The sequence below is a fragment of the Erithacus rubecula genome (assembly GCF_903797595.1).
Source record: "Erithacus rubecula genome assembly, chromosome: 4".
In the NCBI taxonomy this organism is placed as follows: Eukaryota; Metazoa; Chordata; class Aves; order Passeriformes; family Muscicapidae; genus Erithacus; species Erithacus rubecula.
Genome location: NC_136686.1, coordinates 35,882,786 through 35,900,231, shown reverse-complemented (window position 1 = coordinate 35,900,231; position 17,446 = coordinate 35,882,786). Strand labels below are relative to the sequence as shown.

Below are 17,446 nucleotides of genomic sequence, written 5' to 3'. Positions count from 1 at the left end.
TGGAGTAGGCTCTCTTAGTGTTACAAACCACAGGTAACCCTGAAGAGAGAGCAAGGTGAAGTGAAGAGGTGGTTAACCCTCTTTTCAACCAGAGGTTACATTTACTGAGCACAAAGCTAGTTCTTGGAAGTGGCATCTCTGCAGTTTAGCACTACAGCATGTGGGCTGGCTTTGTAATACCTCAGTGAGGCAAAACCTCATGAAGTAAGAGTCATGAATTGCCAGGGTTGATTAGGTGGTCCCTGTGATTAGTCATAGCAGTGTCAGAACCTTGTTTATCAAGGCTATGAAAAAACTGGATCTTGCAATATCAAGTGGGAAATGGTGCTATTGATTGGTTCCTCAGTGTTTTGGTTTTGGCTTGCAAATGCATCAGCTGAAAGTTAGTGAATCTATAGATCTGCTTTGTAAGATTATTTGAAATTCATGAACAAAAAGAGTCCCCTCTGCCCTGTGCTGTAATTCTTTACAGTGCATGCTTGTTTTGATGCTCACTCATAAGGCAAAGTTGCATCTGCAGTATTGAGAGGGGAAAGTCTGAAACAGGATTTTCTTTTAAAGGAAAGTGAGATAATATTTATTTTCCTGGTAATCACTTCTTTGAGTAGTTGATAGACGTTTTGGATTAGATATGACTCTGGGATTTGACCTTGGCTTTTTCTCATTCAAGTAAATGGCTTTTGTCTTGTATAGCTGAGTTCTCACTTTTTTCTGTTTCATTTCACTTGCACATTAGAGATTTCATCTTTGATGCAGCTTTTTCCCCTGTTATTCCTTCTGAAATGAGTGATTATAATTAAAACATTTGAATTTTAGAGTCAATAAGTTCCTATTTGTCAAGGGAAGGTCAGAGCTCCTGATTAGCTCTTCCACCTGTGTGTGGCAGAACAATCTGTTCTTGCTGATGTTATCAGTGGGTTGAGAGAGCTGGTAGAAGGTCAGCCTAGTTGCACTGTTGAACTCAGTCTTTTCTGTTGTAAGGTTATTTGAGATGTCTGAAATGCATGTGTTTTGTCTGTGCTGTCTGTGATCTAAAGAAATCTCTTCCTTAGTGGAATCATCACCTCTCTGTGTGGTCATGCTTCTGCATGGGTAACGTGGAATATAGATTGGAGTTTGTGGTAAATAATGAAACCACTGAAGAAACATGCCCTGAAAATACAAAACACTTAAACCCCAGAGGTGCCACATGCCATTTTAAGGATGAGAGTTTGAAATAGGAATGAAAGATGAAATGAAAAATATAAAGTATGGATGGTGAGATTTGTTTCTATAAAAATGTAACTCTGGGGAAAAAAAGTCTATCTTAACTCATTCTTTACAATTTGGAGTAACAGGTGTAGGCTGTGATAGCTCCTGGCTGGCTATAGCTGGTTTATACTTAAGACCTTGTAGCTCTGCAGGTTGTGTCAATGACAGCAGGTCCAGTCAAAATGAGCTGGGCTTCTGTGCACGATTTAAATAAACCAGTCCTTTGGCCCAAAAGAAGGGCCTGTAAGCCCCATAAGTAATACTAACCTTAGTCTAAGTCAATGAGGTTCAGCTCCATTGACTGGAGCATGTATAGTGGAGCTCATAAAGTTTCAAAGCCTCTTTTAGTAAAAAAAAAGACTTTTATGGTAAAGTGTCTTTAGATGGAAATCAGTTATTAATTCTCAAGCAGAATCACATCTCTCAAGTTGCAAGGCTTTGTAGTAAGCATGGATTTGTTCAGCAAATGTTACTGAACACTGACCATGTTTTCTGTGCCATTTTTACACCTTGAGCTGTATATAAGGATTGTTTCCTGTGTAAAGCAGCTGATATTTTAACACTGATCTTATTACACATATGTTGACTTGTCTGGGAGCTTCCTGGCATCCTCTTTAATGTCAGGAGATTATTAGTTTAGTATTGATTTTTAGTCAATACTATTTCTCTGTCCCCCATCCTTCACTTTCCTTTTAGATACCACTGAAAAGGAGGCAGCTGATTTAAATGCAGGTATACATAAAGCCACCTGAAAGTGTTGGGAGAATTGGTCAAGGTACGCTTTTCAGGAATTGAGACTTGATCACAGGACCATAGGGTCAAGCTGAAGAGCCAGGTGATGAGAGCTTCATGTCTGGAGGAAAGAAGGGGCTGTCTGCCAAAGAGAAACAGCCAAATTAAGAGGCTGGAGTTCATACTTAATCCCTGGGGGGCCTGTGGCCAGGTGAGAATGGACAGGGAAACAGAAGAGAGTGCTAGTACTGACAGGTTTTAGACTTGGGGACCAAACAACAAAAGTATCAAGCTTATGAAGACATGAGAAAAATACACAGTCTGTGACTGCAGTGTGAGTTCTGCAAACATCTGTCTGTGAACCCTCTGCACAGTGACACCAAGGTTGAATGGGTCACTCAGTGCAGACTCTCCCAGAGATGTCTGGGCACACTGCAGTGTGAACTGTGAACTGCAAACAGAGCACAAGATGATGATTGAGGCTGCTGACTCCACATATCCTGCAGCAACTCTTAGCCAGGCACATGGTTCTGTGCAGGAAGCTGTGTTTACAGTGGCCTCACTTCAGGGCTTGTCCTGCCTCATACACAGAGTTCTCTGCTCTTACAAGCATGTAACATCCAGGTGAGTGACCATCTTGCATACTGCCCCTATCTGTTAAGTACTTACTGTGATCAAATGCTTGTGAACTGGATGCCACCATTTAAAATAAATTTGCATGTGATCCTACAAGTCCTCCTCTGCTGAAGCAGATGCCAGTGCAAGCACATCATGTCACTGACCTGGAAAGTGCATTAACAAAGTTAAGTTCTGCAGGGCAGCAAAATGTGCCCACTGTTGCATGCACCTGCGTCACAAACATTCATTAGTGGTGGCCTGTCTTTCTGGTGTGCTTCCTTCCTCTCCCAGCACTGCTTATTCTTCCATCCTCCTCCTCCCCATTTAGCTGTTCATGCAAAGTGGAGAGATTAAGAAGCCATAGATATTTCTGTTACCATCACTTAGCAACAGAGCTGATCTCTGAACTGTGGGATGTCCATTTGAAAGTCCTTGTCCATGTTTGATTTAGAGCTGTATTCTTTGATTCAAAGGAGCCTGTTCCTGATCTTAGTCAAAATAAAGGATTCTTGGTTGTGTGGTACAGGAAAAACATTTTGTATTTGATTTCTGGCCTCAAGTTAGTAATGAAATTCTACCATCCCACATGAGGATTTGGTGGTTTGAACAGGAAGAACAGGCAGGGTAAAAGAAGAAGGCTATTGGATCATTTTTCTGTGAACTTCATTAGTAAAAGGAGAAGGATTTATAATTCAAGGTAGGAGGACCCTGCATTCAGACACAAAGAATGAAAAGATGAGAATCCAACAGATTTGAGGAAGACTGCTAAGGAAAACCAGGCTCTTTTGCACTCTCCAGCTGGTTTTGCAAAGTGATCTGCTGCTGCTTCCAGAATTTGTGCATTCCAGTTTTGGAACAGAGATAAGCTAGTGGCTGCATCAGTTGAATCTATTCTCTGGAGTGCATGGGACAGTTTTGTATACAACATCAGTACATTGAGGATCTATAAGAGCACACCTCCAAGTTGCTATCCCCCAGTGAAAGGCAGTCAAAATTAAGCCTGCAGCACCACCAACACCTAGATTAATCTATGATCACAAAGCAATTTGGGAAATGCTTATTAGCAACGTGGATTTATTTGTTAAGACAGACACATGAGGGAATCCTATGCAAGGTGGTGGATTTTTAGATTCTGCTTGCATGAATGTTCTTTCTAAACAGTAGATGAAGAAGGAACAGACAAAGGCTTTGGAAAAGGAACTGAAGATATATTAGGTAAGTGTCCTATGCAGGTTAGTAACAGTGAGAAGACAGCAAATGCACTGAAGGCATCGACTACTCCTGGTTTTAGCATTTAGCCTTTTGTGTTTCCACTTGCTGCTGCTGAGCTGAGGGGACACAGTTGGTGTCAGACTCTAGGGCTGAGCCTCACAGCTCTGGGCTGGTCCATTTTATCATGTGTGAAGTGGGACAGGAACTTGCAACTCAAGCAGGAATATCAAGGTCCTTATCTTTGCATTGACTGGCCACACCTGTATTTATGGAAGGCTTGCTGCAGAGGTGGGGAGCCTGCAGAGTAGGGCTGCTTGGCTGAGTTTTTTAATGAGTGCCTGTTGACTTTCTATGAAAGTTGTCATGAATTCCGGAAACTTTATAATCATAAAATCTGTTTATAGCCTTCAGTTACTAAGCAACAAAGGACAAAGTACTGCACCTTTCTATTTGCTAACTGTTAGTGAGCTGGATTTTTTTAGGCAGAGTAAAAGGAAGCCTCCAATCAAACATTTTCAAAGCTTTACTTGGGTGTATTTGAACTCAGATAGTGGAGTTTTAAATGGAGTTTTAAAGCAGAAATTCACTTGCAGTACTTGTGAGTACTAATGTACCAAGTGGATCTGTGTAAGACAACCTTGTCTGATCTTCAACCCAACAACTGTTTAGACCTCAGTGTCAAAGAGTTGGAAATTATCTTCTAAACCCTTTTTCTCAGTTGCAGACTGAGGTCTTTCATCCTGCTGCTGTAGTAATTCCCTGAAAGGTTAATGCCATGCATTCAGTGGTGTTTGCCCAGTGCTGCACTGTCATCTGCACTACTTCTGCCCATTGTTAATTGCTTTGCATTTCTCATAATCCTTTTTCCCAGTGTGACTAAACCAGAAGCATGAGCCATTTGTTACACGTGAGACAGGACTGATTTGGTTTTCCTTTGTATAGGACCATTGGCAGCATCACTTATTCTGAAACACTGACAATTCCCTCTGAATTTTTGTCTTTTTTACTTTTAACCTTAGGGCAAGATGTCCATGGAGCCTTGGAAAATCCCATGGTGGATACAAGCCTGCTGGAAGAATTCATTAGTAGTGACTTAGAGTTTGGAACTTTGTAAGTATTATTGCAACATGTACTTAATCTCTTTAGCCACAGCTCTTGAATTGTTTTAATTAGTGCCATGATAAAATCTGAGTTTCAAGAGGATTGTGGCTCTCTTGGCATTGTTTCTTGAAGCTGCATAGGAAGACTTAGAAAAAATGAACTGCAGCCAGCAATGGAAATATGGTTGTCTTCTTGTTCAACAGAACAAATGATAATGAAGTCTGAGTTAATTCACAACTGTTGAGCTAATTGTGACATTAAATGCAGAGCTGTTACTTTAACATTCCTATAAGTGCTAATTTACTGTTTATGTACAGAATAAGGGATGAAAGTAGACTATTATGAATGGAGAGAATGATGGAAGTCTCCCAGTTTGAAGGAAGCAAAGCTACTGTTTTCAGTCTAATACTTAGCTCAGAACAGAAACTGTTCATCAGTCTCTTTAGAGACTAACTTTAGTACTATCAGAGGATACATTGTGCAAAGGGTTATGGTCAAGGGTGGTAAATTATGTAGTATAGATCTATCAAAGACCTTAACCCTAAATCTTTCATCTAGATGACTGTCAGATGGATGTTATTCAAGACAAAATACTATTAATAAATTGACTGACACTCACACTTGCCAAGAAGTAGAGCAAGAAGGGATGTTGTAAAAATAAATAAACATGGAATTTTTCATTCTAGACAGACTCAGCTGCACATGTTTACTTAAAGTGGGCCAAATAGCCTCCTACCTGTTCTAAATAATGAAAAATTAATTGATTCTCCTTGCCCACACTGTAAAAGTAAAGAAGAATGAAGAATAGGTTGTATTTAGATACCCATAACCTTTATTGTTAGAGTGACTGAATGTGTTTTAGGTTAACAAGATTATTGAACTTTGGTACAACAACTTTAAAATATTATTTTGCTTTTATACAAAAAAAATAGCAGAAATGTAATGTGTGTATATATATGCTATTATATCTTAAGTAAGTTAAATATTATAGTTACAGTGCTACAAAGTACTTACATGCAAGAAAAACATCTCTAAACATCTCTAAAACTATTACGGGTTTGGAGACTGAACAGGACTTTATACTAATGCTACAGTTCTATTTCATTATTTACAGCATTAAGAGCTTTTAGTGAATCATTAGATCTGTACAGGTCTGTATCTGTAGTGAAGAAAATTTGTGCATAAACAGAATAGAATCTCATAAAGGAACATGTCAAAATAAGTCAAAGGAGAAAAATATTAAAAGCCTCCATATAAATGTATAAAATGCAGAATTCCATAATGTCATGTGCAATAAAAAGGGTGCTGTTACCACCAAGGTCTTGAGAGTACCCTGAAATTTCCATTAAAAATCATCTTGCATCAGAAAGGCCACCAGCATTACATTTATTTTTCTCTTACACCACATGTAAAGCACCATGTGATTTCTTCATCTTTTCCCACAGTAATACCTTCCACATTATCAGTGAAAGGAGAAAAAGAATTGCCAGGTCCTTTGCTAAGTAGGCATTTCATTGATATACATGTAATTGATATTTCATTGTTATGCTATGTTTGTAATGTGGAATACTTTAAAATACAGATTATTTTCTTTTCCTTCTAAAAGGACAATATTAGTTTCAGTATAGTTCTAACTTGCAGATATATCCCTACTACCTCTGTACTTCATACATGCTTTCTCCTAGAAAGTGTCTGTCTCTCTATTTTACTGAAATAATCTACGTTAAAGCAGAAACCGAGTACCCAAGGCAACATTTGAAACCAGAATATGAACTGAATGTGCAGAAGGGAAGTTTTAGACTTTTATGTATGTATCTTTTAAAATTTTACGAAGCCCAATTGGAATTCAGTATCTATGGATCAAGTATCCCACAGAAAAAAATAAAATAAATATTTAATAACTATTCAAAGTTGAAAACAAGGTTTAGAGTGCAATCATGGTATTTAAAAGCATGAGAGAATCTATTTTGAAGGTAATTAAAGAATATTCTAATGTGGAATTTTTAAAATTTATTTTTAAAGAATGTGATTGAAGCTAGGCCAAAATGCAGGTTGTGGATGAAAATGAAACTGCTCTCCTTAATGCTATCCAAAGTCAGAAATACAAAACCTGAAGTGGAAACCATATAATGAAAATTTTCCACTGATGCTTGGAAATATTTGCTCTGTGTGTGTGAAATTGTCGTTTATGCATCTGAGGGTGTCTCTGTAAGGAATTTTTTTTATTCAACTTCTGTGAGAGCACTCAAGTTTGGTAAAAGAGGCTCATTAGACTTCTGTCACCCTTCCTCTGCTGCAGCATTTTTAGCATAACATGCATCTTAAGACTTGTGTTTCTGATTGAGCTTCAGAGCGGTGTTTGAGCTGATAAATCACAGGAATATCTGAAAGGATTGAGAATCCATTTCTTGAACCTCCATCTATTCCAAGTGTAACAGAGGAACCCCTCTGTATCTCCTTTAGAGGACAGCAAGATGGCATAGGGTTTTCTCTTCCTTGAGAGAGATGAAGATGCCACAGATCTCTAAACTCTAATCCAGAGAGAATGGTGCTTAAATCTCTTGTGCACTCTATGTTGAGTCACTGGTGTGCCTGGAGGTAACTGAAGAACCACTCGTGGGAAGGAGGATTGAAGTCAGCAGATTGTGAAGAGGGGATTTGGGTGAGAAGGGATGGGGTTCAAGCCTTCCTGCAGGACAGAGATGCAGAGGGCCACAGGAGATTAAGTGTAGGTGACATTGCTCCTGTGAGAAGGGGCAGCAAACATGGTGAGCCATGCTTCCTGAAGACCCTTGTCAGCAGTCTGGTCCCCCTCCACTTTCAGCACTGGTGGTTGTTGTCCTTCATGTGTTGTTCCAGTAGAAATTAAAATGCCTTTTTCGTCCCTAGGCAAAGCCAGTTGCCAGACTCTCCACCAGACTCTGGATCAGAACCATGTTCCCCACCACAGCCACAAAGTAGGTGACATGATTTGGCCTCTCCCAAACTTGTAGAAAGATCTCCAGCTCCTCTTCCTTGTTCTTATTTTATCTGTTTATTTCCCTCAGCCCCATGGTGTGATGCTCTGTGCCCCAGTGGGCTGCAGCCTCCTCTCCCATGCCCGTCAGTCGTGGCACCCAGCAAGATTCCCTGTGGCTTCATGGAGACTTACTCTGACCCCAGTGCCATGGGGTATCCCTGCACCATCTCCCAAGGCTGCTGCCTGAAGACACAAAATGCTGTGACTCCATGGAATCATTCTACATCTTCCAGCTCTTCGGGTTTTAATTATCCATACTTCCAGCCTAATGCACCTCAGATTTCTGGGTAAATGATAAAGCTTTTATGCAAACAGGGAGACATGCAAAGACCAGTAGAACTGGTTTAAGACTCGTTGTAAATCCCTGTGGGTGTAGGATTTTCCACAGGATGGCAGTGTTTAGACATTTTTGAGACACTTGTGGTGCTTTAAAACATATTGATTGATGTTTAAACTGGAAGTAGGAATGCATTTAAATTTTTAAAACAATAGAAGGCTAATGAGAAATCAACAGGTTTTTCATAACTGTGTTGTAAAAATATTGAGGTGTTTTGTAGAGATTTGTGAATGAGGATCTTGGAAGTGTTCTAGCAAATGACATAAGAGAAAAGGAATTATCATATCCATGTAAACAAATGAAGCAGTAATCATATACTATCTGCCATATTAACCCACCAATGTGTTCTGGATGCTCAATTATTTAAAATGTTCTGGTATTCTAACATTAACTAGCAAAAAGTAAAATTAATCAAGATAAAAGCTGTGATTTTAATGCAAAGGAAACTAAACCCTTGTCACTTATGCACTGTGTAAATTTTTAAATGGGATCAACTTCTTTGTTCATGTGACTTTTAAAAAAAAAGTTTTGGAAGGAAAAAATTGGATAATTCATTTTTAAAAAACAACCAACAATATCATCCCTTAGCAAATCAGAATATAAATGACAGTGCAGTTAAAATGAGATAAGAGGTATCTGGGTATTCTTTTGTTATGATTCTGTAAAATCTATATTTAAACTTATAAATGAGTAATGCAACATGTGTTTTTACAAAAGTATTTCTGCAGCAACAAGCAAAAAAAGGAAGCTCTCCCAATTACTAGGAGATGGGATTGATTCTCTGGTGCTGTCTCAAGATTCCAGACAAGGTGAGCAAGTGTGTGAAGAGGAAATTTAATATTTTATGCCACAATGAATACTTGAGGAGCACAGCTCCTGCTGGCTCAGGAAAGGTAAAGGTGTTAATGGACTGTACTCCACTCCCCAGTCTGGAGGAATTCACCTATTTGGAAAACCAGGATTTATTTATATTTGGCAAAGAAAGAAGAGCATTAGAGGTTCATGTTTCCTGAGGTTTTTCTGGATAGAATACTCTTCCCTTTTTCATATGTGAACTTCTACTACAGAGGTGGTAATACATTTTGCTTAATTTGCTTGTCACTAACTTGACTGGGCAAAGAAACCATTTTGGGTCAGCTGAACAGGGAAGGGCAGAGATTGCCATTTCCCATTATCTCCTCCACTCTATTTTTTTTCCTACAAAGTGTCTGCATAAACAAACTTGGTGAAAGCTTTATGTTCTTTCCTGCCCCTTCCCCATATTGGTTTGGTTCCTTGTTATATCAAGATGAAAAGAATACATTTATACCAATTGATACAAATAACCTTATCAGGCTTGTACAGAGATGAACCAGCTTCTGTGAAGTGTGAGGCTCTTTCTGAATTAGCAGCTTGTAATGACCTATGTCTGTTAATGAAAAATCTGAGTTGTTTATTATTTCTTCAGAGTAAATTATTTGCTAGCATTAAATCAACATTTTACAACACTTTTAATGAGTAGCAACTGGATTTAGTAAGTTGCCTTTCCTTTGATATCTTTAGTTTAATCAGTGTTTCTTGACTGGGACTAGTCCTCTAAGTCAACAACTGCTTAAAAGAGAAGACACTTCTGAAGAAGCATACACTTCTCTATCTGAAATTGATATTGCTGTTTTTAATACTGAAATATATAGCTTTGAAATAAGCTTTCTTTGGGTGTCATTCTTAATAGAATCTTGCTGACACGTGCATTGGAAAAAGAACAGAGACATGGATGAAAATGGCATGGGGATAATTTAGAAGTGAGGTGTGAATTTCTTTACTGTGATGTTTTCCTATCTAATCTAATCTAATCTAATCTAATCTAATCTAATCTAATCTAATCTAATCTAATCTATCTAATCTTTACTCTGCTGTATGTCAGAAGTGCTTGCAGATGGAGCTTGGGCCTGAAGTGATTCTGAAGGCTCTGTGCTGCCACTGGCTGTGGATGGATCTTAGTTGAATGCTCAATGACACATTTTCTCCTATTCTTACTGCATTCTGTTTATCTGTCTCTCTTACCACATTCTCCTCTGTCTTCATAAGATGTATAATATCTCAGAGAATTGGGGTTGACCCTGTCTGTCAAAGAATTCTCGAATGTATAGGCAGAAAGCAGTAAGGAGATTGACCAGATATAATGGAGAATGTGCTTGATATTGGAAAACTGTGCCTCCTGTAGTATATTCTTCAATTGAAACCTGTAGTAGAGGGAATGGGAAACAAATGTAATTATTTTGCTTAATTGCTTCTTGCAGTGTTGCAGATTTACAGTAGAATTCTTGGCTTTCCTTCTTCCCTCCCTCCCCCAAAGGAAGCTATTCATCCTTTTGGAGAGAATAAAAAATAGGAAGTGCTACTTGTGTACTATTTTGCAAATCAGGAAAGCTGAAAAATTTATTTTCTAGAGCAAGAGAATATAACACAATCTGTGGAATAACTGCAAAGGATAATCACATTTAAATATATATGCAATGTACTTGTGATTTGTATGTGTCTGCATTTATGTAAATATATTTATAAAAATGTCTATGCAGGATTTTTGGCTAGTCCCAAAAGAAATAACTGAATTATTGTTATCTCTCTACAGCAATTGTAAAGGATTTTGCTGCTGAAATGCAAGAATATGACAGTGATGGACAGAATACAGCTTTGGAAAAATGCTGTCAAGCTCTTACATGGCAACCATATCAAACTTCTCAGTGGAGCAGCTTATTTGACTCTAATTATGAAGAGCTGTAAGCACTGATTTTGCGTTTGAAAAAAATTGGTTTCTTGTGGGATTTTTTCCCATTTTTTATCTGTTGTTGTAGTTTTGTAGGAATAAATGATACATTTGGCATCCCTTTTTCTTATTTGAAATAAGAGCAGAGAAGGAAGTATAAGAGGTTTGATGGACTTGCAGTTGTATCAGATAAGCTGAACTTGAAATGCTGGTTGAAATCAAATGCCAGATTTTCTGATTTCCCTTTGGGGATTTAGGGGCAAAAGAAAAGTGAGTTAACATATCTGGTAACTTTTGTTTATTTTGTCAAATGCATTGGGGCAAATGATTACTAAGTGTATGGCACCTTTCCCTCTAGAGGTCTAAAACACTGAAGGACAATATTAGAAATTACCAGTATTACTTTTGAGCTCATACAACTTAAGACATTATAGACAGCATGTGTGTGTGACATGCAACTGGTTATTCAAAGATTCAGAGTTTTCCTGTGTTAATCAAACTGTTTTTTTTTTTTTTTTTAGTTTTTTTTTTTTTTTTGCCACATGATCTGGAAAAAATCCTTCCAAGTTCACTTTACATCCCTGATTTTCTCCGTTCTAATATTTAGCATATGAAACCTTTTGACAAATTAACCCTTTTATACAGCATCTGATTAATTTGTCACTGTCTACATGGGACTTACATAGCACATTAAATTTTAATGCTCCTCTCACCCAACCTGCCAAAAATCTCCTGGGAGCTCGATGTCATCACTGAATACTGATGTTCCCTGTTTGCACACAGGGGACAGGGCCATTGCACATCTTACTATGTCCCACACAGCCCTTCTCCTCAGGTGGTGATTGACATGACAAGAGGGCAGATCTTTACACTCCTTGGGAGCTGGATGGACCCAGAAACCTCCAGCTGAATTTTATGACATGAATATTCACTCTAAATGGAAGTGGCTTCCAGCTCCTGTTGCACTTTCAGTCCATAAGTACATGAGTTCTGTGTGCTGATGGTGGGAGATTGCTCTCCCACCACTACTCAGTTACTTGTTGCTTCCCATACACCTAAAATTAAGGTTCCAGACACATTATTTGTGAACAAAGCCTATGTGATGCTGAGCAATATACTGTGGGAGGGGATTGAGGTGTTATTTGCAGAGGAAGTCAGTATTACTTTTCAGTGAGGTCAATGGCAGTGCTGTAGTTCCAAGATGCACTGTAATTACAGCACATTGTACAGATTTTCTGAGTAGTGATCCTCTATTCTGTTGGTCTCAAAACACTCACATACTTCTCATTACTTAGTGTAGAGGGATTGACCCCATGCCTTCAAATTGCTGCACCCATTTTAGGGGTATTTCTCAGCTTAATTATTATTTTCCATTTTATTCATATAGTACTTGAATATCCTAGTTATTTCATTTTCACAACCAAAGTGCTGTTAACATGAAGTAGATAATTAGAAAACTTTGCTGTTAATGCTACCCTTCATTGTGTCTGCTTGGCACACTCTTGGCTCTTGTCTGATATTGGTGGTACTCTGTCCCAAGGATGTCTGAAGACTTAAATTCTGAATAGGAAGAGGAATTTGAAGCATATTTCTAGTAGGGATGCTTGTGTGACAGATATCTGTTGCTACCTAAAATTTATTCCAAATTTTGCTGTACTGTTTGGTAAGACATTCTTTGTGCACTAGAGCAGAATATATGTTTGCTCTTATTTACTGTGAATTATATACTCAGAAAATTGTAATATGAAATTGCTCTTTGGGAGCCATTGTTCCAAACACTGCAACTTGGAGACATTTGTAATTTTGGTTCTCAAGCTGCTTGCCTGTGTGCAAGCAAATAGTCTGAAACTGCATTAAGATATCAGCTAATGAAGTTGCTGTCACCTAAATACAAAAAACTGATGCTTTCTCTACTATGAAATTATCAAACTTTCATTATTAACAAGAAAAGCCAGTGTCTATAGAAGAAAACCTTGCCATGTAGTTCTGTTATTTTAGAATTATCCATCACTTAAATCAGAAGGACTGGAAACATTGTTGGGATGGTGAGTTCACTGTCTCTAATAGAAAGATCTTTTGATACCTTTCCTTGTTTACTGTGAATCGTAGAGACAGGATACTCCTGCTCTTTGGGTGACAAATTGCTCTTCCAAGAGATAAAATAGAGTTGCTTTAGCCAGAGCAGGAAGGACAGTTTATAGTCAGGCTGGAGGGTTGGTAGCCACAGCTTTTCTTTAAGCTTAAGTAAAGCCTTACTGGAATCCCAGTAGCTTCTGCAGAAGCACTTGCTGTGGGAATTTGTGAACAAAGTGGGGAGTCTTGCTGGCTCATTAGCTCACTGTTGTCTGCAGCACTGCTGTTTGTAGCAGTATTATAATGAATGGTTGAATACACTGAAAGGTTGGTTTGTGTTCTTAGGTGCACAGAATTCCTTTGTATCAGATCTGTGAGTGAGGATTATGTAAACCTATCAACCTCTGGTTTCCAAACATTTCAGACTGGAATTAGAGGACATTTAATATGTGTTTTCATTTTCACACCTTTGACAGTCTAAGAATAAAATACTGGTAGAACTGACGATTGTAACAATGTCCAGTTTTGTCACTAAAAATCAGATGGATTTTTGGACCACATTAAAAACATGGAAGCTCAAGATGTCACTTAAGTATGTCAGCACTTAAAGTTGCTATTCCTTCTCCTTGTTTTTGTAGACCTGCTGTAGGATATCACATTGTCACAGATAAAGGATTTAATTTTTCAACAACAGATGATGCCTTTGTGTGCCAAAAGAAGAATCATTTCCAAATCACAGTTCATATTAGAGTCACTGGACATCCAAAATATGTCAAAACTCAGCAGGGGAGGAAACCAATAGAAAAGTTTTACTTGAAAGCTTATGGAATTAAGGCAAGTGTGTCTCCTCTTTGAGATTATTACTTTTAATTATCCATGTAATAAGGTAAATAATTGAAGTGAACTTTTTTTTTGACCAAGAATATGTAACTATTTTGTGTAGGTTCTGTTCTCATGTTGAATATCTACATTTATGCTTGGGCATGGAATGAGCCAATAACAGTCTGGATTCAGAGAGCATTTTTTCTTTTAAATTAATGCACTTACTTTCTTTTTTTTTTTTCTTTTTGAAATTATATCTGCCGAAAGACTTGGGTCTTCAGATTAGATTATCAATTATCGATTGAACAGGAGTCAGCTTCTCTATTAATTTCTATGTCATCCCATTAGAAATGAGTGCATTTTCTCTCTTTTAGGTACAATTTGCCTATTAATGTCTATTTCAATTTTTATGTGTTTGAAAATTTATTATGCTTGTCATTTTTGAAAATTATCTTTGTTTTATAGGTGGAAACTCCAAATCAAACAATTGCTATTGAACAGTCTCAAACAGATCGAAGCAAAAAAACTTTTCATCCTGTTAAGTAAGATTTTTGAGAAAATTATTCTATTTTGTTTCAATATGTAGGTCTCTTCCAACCTAGTTATACTGTGATACTGTATGATTGGTTTGAAATATGAAGTAGTTGTTTCTTGAAATCTTACAGTACCTTTTAAGCCAGTTTTTAGATTTTTATCCAGATTTCATTGTGGTTGTACACATAGAATCACAGTAATAATATATACCTGTTCACACTTCATTAAGGAAAATTATCAATAGCTTTGCAGATGGGGTTAAGTATGTCTATCCAAAATATTTATATTCAGCTAGAAACACTCTTTTACGCTGCTTAGAGCTGAGTGGCAGATGCATTTCCAGTCTTAAAAAATGTCAGAATGTTCCTGTTCTCTATGGGCATGAGATACATTTACAGTGCTTTTTTAGGGGGAGTGCCTCTGCTAGAAACACACATGCAGCATCTTTCTGGAGCACTGCCATTCTTGAGCATTAAACTCACTGGCAAAATCAATGTTTACTCTTCTGGCATGAATTTCCTACTTTGGAGCTGGTCTGTTCTGTATAAATAATTAAATAATATTTAAAATACAAAGATTGGACAGGAAAGTGCTGGGATAAAGGCTGCACTATATTATCACCTAAATTGAACTTTGAGCTTGGAAGAAGAGTTTGATTTTCACTAAATTGCTTCTCATGACATTTTTCTTCCTTTTGTGTACTGGCAAATATATTCTGCGTGTATGTAAATTATTTTATGTGTGACTGTTTGCTGAACTTTAATTTTATCTATACAGACTCTTTATTTGTATTATTTATCACTTACTGGAGGACTACCACTGTGTACTTGACACATAGGTGTCTACTGTGTACTTCCAGACATGTGAATTAGGTGGAGATGAAAGGAAGGACAAGCAGTAAGATCTATTAATTTTACTGTGGAAATTTAGGCCCAATAATAAACAAGCAGTTATTAATCCTGTGAAACAGCCACCATGTGGAATACATAGTTTTATTATATTCAAGACATGTACAAACAGACCATAAGACTCTTATTACTAAGAACAGTTTCCTACTGCTGGTGCTTTATCCTGTTTATCTCCTTGATGTAGTCACTGTTTTTAATGCATTTATAGAAATCGGGGTTACTGCACTTTTCCCTGGGGTTCCTCTGTTTTGTTGATGTGTCAGTTTTTCTCAAAACTGCTTTAATGAGTTTGGGGAAACCTGGTTTGAGCAGCCAGATCTCTAAATACTTACTTCCCTGATCTTGCTTCCTTTTCCATTTTAGAGTTGATCTGCCAGGGGACCAGGTAACTAAAGTAACACTGGGACGGCTGCATTTCAGTGAAACAACTGCAAATAATATGAGAAAAAAAGGAAAACCTAATCCTGATCAGAGGTATTGCTATTGCTAGTTGGCCTGTGTGTTAGAAGCAGAAAGGAGGTATATTTAAAATGGAGAAAAACCTCTGCTATCAAATCTGTGGGGTTTTTTTCCAAATTCTTGATATGTGCTTAAAAGCCTCTTTCTCTACAGTCACAAAATGATATGAGAATTAAACACCCCAAACTTCATCCTCATGGTTAGAGATAGTTTCAGGAAATCATAGCCAGAATAATGGCTGACAAAATCAGGAACCAAAAAAACCCAAATCATGATTATTTTCTTCTGAAGGTTTTCATCTTTGAGGCTTCATTGCTTACATTTGTGAAAATTATTGCATTCTTTATTAATTTGCAGTGATTGTGGGGTTTGTAAGAGCATATTTCTTAAGAGTAAAGGAAATACCTTTTCTTTTTTGTTGTGAGAAATACATTTTAAAAACATTGTCTGTATTTTTAAGTTTCAATAATAACATCTGTATTTAAAACTTTTTTTTTTTCTGTGAGAAAGAATTACTTCTATTATTGTCTTGATTAAATCAATTTCAAATTAGATACTTCATGCTGGTAGTTGGACTGTATGCTGTCTCTCAGGACCAGTTCTACTTACTATCTGCAAATGTCTCTGAAAAGATCATTGTGAGGGTAGGTATAAATTTGTATTACTTCCATGTAAAAGTATTTACTGGGTTGATATTCACAGGAGATTGAGGGGTCATGATGTTTGGGGGTAAAAATTACCACCGAGTCAAAAAGATTGAGGAAAAAATCTTATAGTTGCATGTTACATGAGTATGTTATCTTCCAATTATCAGAAATTAAGAGTGTTATAAGTAGAGCTATAGATGGATTTTAACAGAAAGCTTGTAATGGGTTCCAATACAAAATATATTGATTTTTCCATACTTTTTTTTTTTTTTTTTAATTTGCAGTGAAACTATTTACTACACTTGCCAGGAATTTTGTAAAAACTTTCATTACCTAGTTTTCATTTTTCAAAGAGGATGAGAAGGAAAAAAAACAGTAAGAAAGAAGGTCAAGCAGGTCTAGGAAGTTTAAGACCCAAAGTTTCACTTTTCCAGTGTGTTTCCAGTGTCCCACCTCTCAATTTGATGGTAGCAATATAGATTTCAAATTAACAAAAGGAAGAATAATCTCTTTTCCTCATAACTTACTTTTCAATTGCCTGGCTCACAGAGTGTTTTTCTTTTAGTACTCAGCTTTAGCTTACAGTTAGACTCAAAGGAGAAAAAGCCCAGATCTGCAGTGTAACAAGAGCTATGGAGAATTAGGGTTAGGAGAGAGAGGAGATACAGAACCCCAAAATGAGTGGGATTGAAAGGGGATTGGCAAGGGAAGGTGGGGGCTGCTGAAAGCTTTCAGTCCTGGTCCCTTCTTCTTGTGATCAGTAGGTGGTGGCTGATTTTTGAACTGGGCATAGTCTGGAGTTATGATTATTTCTAAGGTGAATATTATGTTTGGGGCTTAGAAAGGTGGGAAATATGTAAGGTGCCATATGGTGGGCTGCAAAAGATGGAGAGGGCCTCTGGAAGATTGCAGTCCACTGAACTTTTTCATGTGGGTTAATTGAAGAGCTGCTCCTTTGTTTGCATGGACTCTTTCTAGCCCTTGGCT

At 37.5% G+C, this 17,446-nt stretch overlaps 1 protein-coding gene across 1 annotated transcript in view; it reads left to right on the top strand.

The window, feature by feature from the left end:
- The window catches only part of MYRFL (myelin regulatory factor like), a gene marked incomplete at its 5' end in the record, with an annotated part of 38,340 nt that overhangs the window by 1,678 nt on the left and 19,216 nt on the right, over nucleotides 1-17,446 (top strand). The window contains 10 exons of the mRNA XM_079304467.1: nucleotides 3,763-3,816; nucleotides 4,833-4,923; nucleotides 7,804-7,871; nucleotides 7,962-8,220; nucleotides 8,988-9,079; nucleotides 10,882-11,029; nucleotides 13,728-13,923; nucleotides 14,377-14,453; nucleotides 15,717-15,827; nucleotides 16,366-16,456. Of these exons, the coding sequence (XP_079160593.1) occupies nucleotides 3,763-3,816; nucleotides 4,833-4,923; nucleotides 7,804-7,871; nucleotides 7,962-8,220; nucleotides 8,988-9,079; nucleotides 10,882-11,029; nucleotides 13,728-13,923; nucleotides 14,377-14,453; nucleotides 15,717-15,827; nucleotides 16,366-16,456 (1,187 nt within the window). The remainder of the gene's footprint in view (nucleotides 1-3,762; nucleotides 3,817-4,832; nucleotides 4,924-7,803; nucleotides 7,872-7,961; nucleotides 8,221-8,987; nucleotides 9,080-10,881; nucleotides 11,030-13,727; nucleotides 13,924-14,376; nucleotides 14,454-15,716; nucleotides 15,828-16,365; nucleotides 16,457-17,446) is intronic.